Consider the following 10,353-nt stretch of genomic DNA (forward strand, 5'->3'; position numbering starts at 1 on the left):
GTAGTGAAGATAATGCATATGTCTGACACAGAGAGACACACCATTCAAATACAAATAACACACACATCCCCCAACAAAGCTGTAGTATCAAGTATTCATTATTTATTTTTATAAACTTGATCACAATCAACAATCAGTCACCTGTGGTAAAAAATAAGTATTAATCCACAAAGAGGCAAAAATAACGCACAGGCAAGCGACAATACGGCAGAGTATAAAACTTTATTCACAACGCCGGAGACAGGTTACACACACAAGCATCCTAGTGAGCATGAGAGCAACAGGTCTCATCGTTATTTATAGGACTAAACAGGATAGTCTTGATGGATTACATCAAATGAAAATAAAAAAGCTGTCATGATAAAGTAAAAACGTATTACTCCGGACTCCCTCAGGGAGGTCACGGACAAAAGTCATCTTGTAATGTCTACATTTCTTTAAAGTGTAGCCAGTTGGATAAAGTGTAGTCTAATTACTGGACATTTTCCCACACACTAATCAAGTTTTAATTGGACAAAATACCGTTTGTGAATAAGAGACAAAATAACATTCCACAGATAGAAAATAAACGTTTTAACTTTAAGACATGTGATGGTCATCACTCTAATGAACTGTGGTGTTAGACACACATGTGATGGTCATCACTCTATTGAACAATGGAGACATGTGATGGTCATCACTCTAATGAACAGTGGTGTTAGATACACATGTGATGGTCATCACTCTAATGAACAGTGGTGTTAGACACACATGTGATGGTCATCACTCTAATGAACAGTGGTTTTAGATACACATGTGATGGTCATCACTCTAATGAACAATGGTGTTAGATACAAATGAACATTACATAACATAACATTCCCTGATCAACACAGAGCCTCCATGGTTACAGTTGTATCTATAGTTACAGTTGTATCCATAGTTTCATGTTGTGTGTGTGTGAGTTCTGCTCACACTCGTAAGCAGATACGTGACCCTCGGGGTGTTAACCTCACACAGCCGTCACCATTAGAGGTCTGGTCTGCTGCTGTGTGTGTATGTATGAGTCTGAGGGCTAACTCACTTAGCATATGTGTGTGTCGGCTGTGAGGAGTCGTTCACGTTCACTATCCCACAGCTCTCCGTGGGGCCTGTGTGTGTGTGTGTGTAGACTCCGTGGGGCCTCAGTGTGTGTGTGTGTGTAGACTCTGTGCTCTGTGGGGCCTCAGTATGTGTGTGTGTGTGTGTGTGTGTAGACTCTGTGGGGCCTCAGGATGTGTGTGTGTGTGTGTGTGTGTGTGTAGACTCTGTGGGGCCTCAGTGTGTGTGTGTGTGTGTGTGTGTGTGTGTAGACTCTGTGGGGCCTCAGTATGTGTGTGTGTGTAGACTCTGTGGGGCCTCAGTGTGTGTGTGTGTGTGTGTGTGTGTGTGTAGTAGAGATGCGCGGATGGGCTATTATTTCAACCGTAACCGCATAGCAAAACTTATTATCCATCCGCCATCCATCCGCACCAAAATTTTTTTTGACCAATTTTCAAATCCGCACCCGCTGGTTGTTTTAATGTATATGGGTGATGCGGTGCTGCTGACGTGAGGCTAGAAAGCTCTTGCCTGTTCTAGAAAGACTGATCCAATGCAGCAAATATATTAAAAGGCTAAAGTCTTACATTTGCTATGTTGTAGCCTATCCCCAGAATATCAGCAGCAAACTCAGTCTCTGTCTCGCAAAAGTCTCCAAATAAAACGCAGCCTGTAGCCTACAATTGTATCTTTGTAATAAAAAACGCAATTTAGCACATCATTTCAACATGCTGCTATTTAGCCTACTAATTAATGCCTATTGTACTTTATTTTTTGCAAAAAGGAAGAAATCCTTTAAAATAAGTCATTCACATTATAGGCTACTTTACGCACTGTAACCCACCGCACAGCAGTGCAACGTGCATGTTTACATTTTTAGTAACAACTTGCTTGCTTGCCTTACACATCTAAGTTTTCCGACTATTTTTCTTACCTTCTTTTTTCCGCTGTGGATGTTACTGAGTTTGTAGAAGTTTTAGCTCTTACATTCTGAACATCTCGCACTGCCATTGCCCGATGTCAGTTCTGAGTCATATCACACCATAATCTGTCTCCCTTTTAAATGCCTATTCCCTGAATGGTAGGCTAAAATGACTATGTGTTTTATATATAATATCGAAACAAAATAACCCAGTCAGTCTCATCTACGAGATGTTTAGGCCTCCTCCAATACTGGCAGCTGGGCTCATAGGTTGCAGATTTGCTTAGTGGCCTACCAAGGCTCTGCAACGAGACGCGACATGGGAGATGAATCATCGGTCAACTTGCACTGTAGCCTATTCTACTTTCTTATTGCACACTGGAGAGAAAAACATGCTGTTAGGCTACGATAGGCTACTTAATTTAAACTTTGTTACCTATAGTGTGTGTGTGTGTGTGTGTGTGTGTGCGTGCGTGAGGGGTTGCTCAGTGAAACATCGGAATACACCAATTCCGCAACACCGTCTCTGATAGATAAACAAAGCAGCATGCATAGAAGCAACTAGGCCAAACTGCCTGATAAAAATGTGACTATTTCAAAGTGTGCTCGTTTTTTTCGGATGTAGGTAACACAATTTAACAATGTATAGGCTATATTTTTTTCATTTGATTGGTTCAACCACCACCTGCCCGAATTTAATTAAAATATTATATTTCTTCACGTCATCCGCCCGATCCGCGGTTTAACCGCGGAGTCCGCGGCTGTAACCGCGAACCGCGCATCTCTAGTGTGTAGACTCTGTGGGGCCTCAGTGTGTCTGGGATTTCATGCCATCAGAGGCATGCCCAATGTTTGAGATGTATTAGGGACCCCCAGGATAGGTTGACCCCTGTGTGAGGGACCCCCAGGATTGGTTGACCTCTGTGTGTGGGACGCCAGGATAGATTGACCACTGTGTGAGGGACCGCCAGGATAGATTGATCTCTGTGTGAGGGACCGCCAGGATAGATTGACCTCTGTGTGAGGGACAAGTGACGGAGTGTTGAACTCAATATCTTCAATATAGGTGTTATCTTCTCTAGATAAAATCCCAGGTCAAATATGTCTCTTCATAGCTATGTCAGTAATGGTCAGGCATTTAACTGGACCCATAAACTGTCAATACAAACACACCCACACACACACACCCACACACGCACACACACACACTGGCACAGCCCTCACTGTCCTGGGTGCACGTGAGCATACACACTGTTGTCGTGCTGAGTAGGTGTGTGTGTGTCAGCGCTGGGTGTAGTGTGTGTGTGTACTCGCACTTCCCCGTACTCCACCGACTCTGCTGGTGTGTGTGTGTGGTGTGTGTCAACTGGAGCTCGACGCTTATAAGCCAACACCTCAGCATACTCCAACTCATACGCCTCTGGAGAAAGATAGAGAGAGAGGGAGGAAGAGAGGGGGAGAGAGAGGGATGGAGAGAAGGAGATAGAGAGAGAAAGAGAGAGATAGAGAGAGGGGGAGAGAAAGAGAAAGGGAGATAGAGAGGGATGGAGAGAGGGGGAGAGAGAGAAAGAGAGTGAGGGAGGGAGGAGATAGAGGAATGAGAGAGAGAGAGATGCATAAAGGGGGAGGGATGGAGAGAGAGAGGGAGAAAGACAGGGTTGAGAGAGAGGAGGGGGGTTACATCACCACATTAAACTTTTAAACAAGCTCACTTTCTGTGTATATGTGTGTGTGTATATGTGTGTGTGTGTATATGTGTGTGTGTGTGTGTGTTTGTGTGTGTGTGTGTGTTAGATGCTCCTCCTTGATAAGCTCACCTGCTGGAGGCTTCCTGCTCTTGCATCTGCTCCTCCTGTTCGCTGTGGCAACATCAGAATACACCACCTCCTGGGCTTCCACACCTGATGAAAAGACGCATGCGGACAACACACAACAAGGAAAGTGTGTGTGCCTGTATATGTGTGTGTGTGTGTGTGTGTGTGTGTGAGAGAGAATGTGTGTGTGTGTGTGTGTGTGTGTGTGTTTGGTGTGTGTGTGTTGTTATATTACCTCGCATGTCTGATCTTCTTCTGCCATTTGTAGTCAACTGGACATACACCACATCATCAGGGCCTTTCTTTACTGCAGTCACAAATACACACAAAGACACACACATGGCTCCTCTTCGAGATACTGTAAACATCTTGTTATTTTAAAACAACAAACATCTTTATTGAGTCAGTTTTGAACAATAATGCAATTATGGCAATTATATATTTTAGACCCAATTTATTCATAAAATATTAAAATGACTCATTTACCTATATTACCCCATATTATTGACTGTCTCTGACTACTGAATCATGCATTCAACTTGAATAAACATGATGTTACTATCTAACAATGTATTTTCTTTTGGGATTAATCCATTAACTTTTATAAAATCAGTTGTACAGAATGTATATTTTATGTTTTATGTGAAATTTCAGTATTAAAAAAATATATAATTTTTATCCGTATCAATGTTTTTGTTAATTCTGTTAAAATGGAGTTTGACGCCAGCACCGAGAGATGATGTCACTTCCTCTTTCGGCATGTACTGCTTTTTCTCTCATTAAGTTGCACAAAATGTTTAGGATACACCAACAGTAGATCAATTATTTTCAACTCTGTTTAGGATACACCAACAGTAGATTAATTATTCCTCAACTCTGTTATTGTAGTATTGGAGTGAATCTATCGCTCATTTAAAAAAAAAATCCATGAAATTCTGGTTTCGTGCCATATGGTAGCTAGTTTGAGGTTAACATGTGGAGTTAAGCCACGATGGGAAAGACAACTGTGTGTGTGTGTGTGTAAGGCTTTTTGACCTGGTGTGTGTGTATTTCTCCTTTTCCTCCAGACGTAGAACATCCACACAGCAACACACAGACACACCAGGATGAACACCAGGAAGGACGACACATAAATCACTGCAGTGTATGAGAGAAGGCACACACACAAACACACACATTTGGGCGCACACATACAAACACACACACACACCCCCCACACACACACACACATTATTAAGAACATGGAGCGCCCATTAAGAAAACGAAGAAAACAATGACGGTAATAGCAGCACAGTGAGATGACCATCTTACCTGAGACTGGACGCTCTGTGTGGTCAGAGGGGAGGGTGTGGTTAGCTGGTGTGACAGACACAGTGGTGGAGGCATCTGAAAGGAAACAGCACCTGTAGCACCATATGTGACTGAAACGCTACCTCCAGCAGAGGACGCAAACATCTTACAAACATGCTGCATGTGCTTAATAGATGGTATTACATGAACACGACAGTGAACGACAGATGATCAAATAAACAATGCATCATGTATGATGCTAAAGGTTTTGATTTAACCTCCTCTGATCAATATTTCAAGCATAATAGTTTTGTTAGTATTTCATTCTCGAATTACCAATCAGAGTTGTAGACATCATGGCATTTATATGAGTGCCCCAGAGCAGAATCATTATTGACCTGCCTGATGTCTGTATTACAGATTACAGAGGTAATCATGATTACTGTAAATCACTCAGGTGTGAAGTCACTGACCAGAGCAGAGCTCCATCAGTCTGGTGGTGTGTGTGCTGCTGATGTGGTTCCTGACGCTGCAGGTGAGTTGTCCAGTCACATCCCCCCTCAGCCGGAGAGTCTGGTTATCTGAACTGAGATCAGCATCAGCTTCACCCAGAGGCCTCCCATCCAGAGACCAGCTGTACTGAGGACTGTTCCCATTGGAGGAGCACATCACAGTCCTCTCCCCATTGTCTGAACAGCTGATTGACAGGTCCACATCAGACACAGGGGCTGGAGGGGAGGAGGAATTATGCAAATGCTTTTAATGACCTTAGAATAATCAAGAGCTTAAAAGTAGTATAATTACTTTAGAATAGCCTAGGCCCCAAATTAACTTCAATGATCTACTGTCACACTGATTTCGTCACACTGATTTACATGATGCTGTTATCACATCAGAGGAGAGATGAAGTGATTTACCTTCTATGGTCAGCTGTACTGTGTGATTTCCCACTCCTCTCCCTGAGAACCTCTCAATGATCTCCATTCTGTATGTTCCTGCATCTCTCCTCTCTGCAGGGTTGATAATCATGGTCCCGTTATCAGGAACAAACTGCCACCTCTGGAGGACTGATGTGGTGTTGAACTCATTATAGAACACTGGCTTGGATCTTCTGAATCTAAAAATAATGTCACTGCCATTACGGAGGGTCAGTTCACGTCCTGTGGTGTTCTTCATCAGCTGCAGGTACACAGGTCCTCCCAGAGCCCCATAACATGTAGCATTCTGAGTAGCATTACACATGGAGTCCAGACCTGCTTTAAGAGAGGAGATTCATGGAGGAAGGTTCAGGACACAACTGAAATGATTTGGTAAGAGTTTAAATGACCTATTTCAGCTTACTCTCACTACAGGTTACGCCCTTGGAAGTTTTTTCTCTGATTTGATTGCATACGTAAGATGACAAAGCAGCATGAAGTAATTGGTGGAATTTGGATTTTGCAACAAGAACGAGTCGGTTTAATGTTCAACTCTTTAGTTTTTTGCCCGTTTTTAATGGTCTTTCACTGGCCACTGGTCAAAGCTAATGCGCCGATTACGAAGTGAAGTATAACACATGAAATGTAGTCTGAATTTGGCTTCATATGTACAGTTACTGGGCTCTGAATTCCCCACCACATGTCTCATGTGCTGTTCACGCAGCAATACGAATCATAAACAACAGTTATAATAATAATAATGATAATAATAATAATAATCGCAATAATATTAATAATAATAATAATAATAATAATAATAATAACCACAATAATAATAATAATAACAATAACAATAATAATAATAATAATAAATTATCTAAAGTGTTTGTATTGCAAGGTTAGTTTTCTTTTCCTTTTCTGGTCATAACTATAGAAAATGGCACAAAAAGCGAGATGAGAGATGAGCGCATGGTGCAATGAAATTGGAGGAGGTGGCTCCAGCATGTCAGTGCATGTTGGGTCTTCAGTGTCCCTTCAAGGGCCGAGTGAGTGAGTGGCCGGGTGTCTCTTGGCTGCTGTACATGCTCAAACCAAAACCTCTCAGTGAAGGATGAGGACGCTTTAGTGGAGTACTGCCTGCACTGTGAAGAATGAGGATGCTTTAGTGAAGTACTGCCTGCACTGTGAAGGATGAGGATGCTTTAGTGGAGTACTGCCTGCACTGTGAAGAATGAGGATGCTTTAGTGGAGTACTGCCTGCACTGTGAAGGGTGAGGACGCTTTAGTGGAGTACTGCCTGTACTGTGCAGACCATGCGTTCCAGCTCACCAAGGCCTGGCTGCTGGCGTATGCCCCCACACATCTGTATTAAGCATGAGGACCCCAGAGAACATCGACCAGAGATCCACCTGTGCAACACTGGAGACAGCGATGCGCTACTTTAACCACTAGAGACAGTGATGCGCTACTTTGACCACTAGAGACAGCGATGCGCTACTTTGACCACTAGAGACAGCGATGCGCTACTTTGACCACTAGAGACAGCGATGCGCTACTTTGACCACTAGAGACAGCGATGCGCTACTTTGACCACTAGAGACAGCGATGCGCTACTTTGACCACTAGAGAGAGTACGAGAGACTGCTATGAGAGAAGGAACAGCAGTCTGAGGCAAAGGAGCAGAGGGCCTAACAGCGAAGGCAGTGAGCCAACAACATTGGCCCAGGGACCACTCACCCACCATCCGCCCACCACACCCACCGTGGCTCCTGCTCTCAGCCCCACCAGATACCACCACTGCTCTGCTCGCCGTCTCCTCCTAAGCCAGGTGGGGCCCCTCAGCTCCTGCCTCCTCCTCCAACCTTTCCGCATCCACCTCCTCATCCAAAGGAGGGCTCCAGCACCGACATGGAGTTTCAGTGACTATTAATATCTATCTAAAAATTCACATTTTAAATTTGCATTTCTTGCAGGTCAGAAGGGAAAAGGCAGTCAGCTGGAGGGGGCAAAAAAACAGCCAAGGCAGAAGATAACGGTAAAATAGTATTACCATGACGACCAGTGCCCCCTGTGTAGCATGACGGCCACTGCCCCCTGTGTACCATGACGACCAGTACCCCGTGTACCATGACGATCATTGCCCCCTGTGTACCATGATGACCAGTACCCCCTGTGTACCATGACGATCATTGCCCCCTGTGTACCATGACGACCAGTACCCCCTGTGTACCATGGACGACGGCAATGATGGTCGTTTTATGTCCTGGCTGAAGAGTGAATATGTTATGTTGATGTGTGTATGAATGTGAGTGTGTAAGTGAGTGAGAGAGAGCTGATGATTTATTATTTATTAATCTATGTATTTTCATCTATTTATGTATCTATCATTGCCAAATAAATAAAATATCAGTAAGTAAGTGCATTTCTTAAAATAAATCATTTCTACAAATAGAGATCTACCACAGCTCGATGGTGTTTTAAGCCCCCACCGTCGACTTCAAGGCAGCGCTGCGACCGTCAACTTCAAGGCACCTAACCCTAACCCTAGCCTTCCCCTAGTGTCTTCCATGCAGCGCTGCCTAAAGGCTCTAACACACAACTTAACCACTTTGTTCTGAAAAGTGAATAATTATGTATAACATGTCTTCATATGTAAAAATATGATAAATTCTCAACATATCCATTCCTACCAGGTAAAAATATGATAAAATCTCAACATATCCATTCCTACATGGTAAAAATATGATAAAATCTCAACATATCCATTCCTACATGGTAAAACCATCGAGGTAAAACGTGTTCATATCTGTCTGTGTGGCTTCTAAAACCCATAACCTTTTATTGCTGAATTGATTATTCTTTGGTGATTTTCAAATGCACACACACTTGTTCTGCACAAACACCCACGCACGCACGCACACACACACACACACACACACACACATGCGCACACACACACGCACAAACACCCTTACCATGAGTAGATGCAGCCAGCAGCACTAGAAGTCCCAACACAGTTTTCATCCTGGTCTGGAACACAGTGTCTTGATGAGTCTAGTTCCCTCACACACACATGTGCAGATGAACACACACTCTCTCAGACACACAACCTGCTGAGCCCCTGAGACTCGGATGTGTGTGTGTGAGTGAGTGTGTGTGATGATGACACTTAGACAGGCAGGTGTATGCAGTCTGAATGGGAAATGTGTCGAGTTGGTGAAGTTGTTCTTTTTATAGAGATGAGAAAGAGGAACATACATAGAAACACACACACATCTGTGGAAACAGACACACAGACACCCCCCCCACACACACACACACACACACACACACACACACAAAATTGAAAGTATATACTGTATTTTATACTGGTATACTTGTGTTTCTTGTTGAGTTCTCCTGCCGTCTTCCTCCACCTGTGTGAACGTGAGATCTAAGTTCTCGCTATTCTCCAGCTCTGTGAACGTGAGATCTTGGTATTCTCACTCCTGAGTCTCGACCATGTGCCTATTTTAAGGTTGCTGTCATTCATAACCACATTTTGTTCTGCGTCCCGTAATCCCTGGATTTGCCCCCCTGCCCCCCCCCCCCCCCCCTTGCTGGGCTGCTCTGGATACAACACGGCTGGTCTGGATACAATGTCTGCATGTTTTCAGACTCTTTTCATTTTTTGTGATTCTGTGTTTTAGCATTGAAAGCTAATTATCATGATTGTGTCTATCTGCAACCAGGTTTAGTTCACACACACACAAACCCACAAACACACATACACCTCTCTCACACACACACTCACACCTCACATACACACACACGCACACACACTCACACACACACACTCCTCACACACACGCTTTCACACACACACACACACTCATGCACACACACACACACAAAAAAACACACACACACAGACAGTAATTTCTGTCTTTGGTCACATACATCTGGTGGTCATTGTATTTTGCTTCCTTTTTTTCTTGTTGGCTGTAAAATACTGTATTCACAACAGCAAATTATTTGGGAGAAAATCACTATTTTTGTTTTCAGTATTGTGTACATGTTTACTGTGTATGTCAACTTCTCTCTGTAGATGACTTTCACTCTTGTATGGAAATATACATAGAATCCCATTAAAGACAGAACAGCTTTAGGTTTTGAACAACAGTGTGTACATGATGTATCTAAAATGTCATATTATGACAAACATGTTTATAATGTGAAGCGGATGTTTGCTCTAGAGATGTGTGAGATTTAAGGCATTTTGCATTTTGTGTGAGCAATTGAGAGAATATTAGACTAAAGGCCCTATCATGACATTCTAAAGTGCATCGTCACTCGTCAAAAGTCTATTCAA

The 10,353-nt window shown here is 43.2% G+C and overlaps 1 protein-coding gene across 5 annotated transcripts; it reads right to left on the reverse strand.

Annotated features, from left to right (window-relative positions):
* Window positions 1–203: 203 nt before the first annotated feature.
* Window positions 204–9,184, reverse strand: LOC143125576 (uncharacterized). 5 transcript variants are annotated; one of them, XM_076287179.1, is made up of 8 exons: window positions 8,978–9,184; window positions 6,003–6,338; window positions 5,559–5,813; window positions 5,107–5,181; window positions 4,831–4,932; window positions 4,031–4,102; window positions 3,799–3,882; window positions 204–3,401 (listed from the first exon to the last, which is right to left on the reverse strand). In XM_076287179.1, the coding sequence occupies exons 1-8, from the start codon at window positions 9,024–9,026 to the stop codon at window positions 3,202–3,204; spliced, it is 1,173 nt and encodes a 390-aa protein (XP_076143294.1). In that variant the 5' UTR covers window positions 9,027–9,184; the 3' UTR covers window positions 204–3,201. The 5 variants fall into 5 exon arrangements, 2 of the variants coding, with proteins under 2 accessions (XP_076143294.1, XP_076143293.1); XM_076287178.1 differs by having other exon boundaries at window positions 6,003–6,341; XR_012987280.1 differs by having other exon boundaries at window positions 3,386–3,401; window positions 3,799–4,102; window positions 6,003–6,341.
* Window positions 9,185–10,353: the final 1,169 nt, after the last annotated feature.

Source organism: Alosa pseudoharengus, unplaced genomic scaffold, assembly GCF_046254945.1.
Source record: "Alosa pseudoharengus isolate Yale_2024_CS ecotype anadromous, Long Island Sound unplaced genomic scaffold, YU_APseudo_1.1 YU_APseudo_1.1_scf_16, whole genome shotgun sequence".
NCBI classification, from domain to species: domain Eukaryota; kingdom Metazoa; phylum Chordata; class Actinopteri; order Clupeiformes; family Clupeidae; genus Alosa; species Alosa pseudoharengus.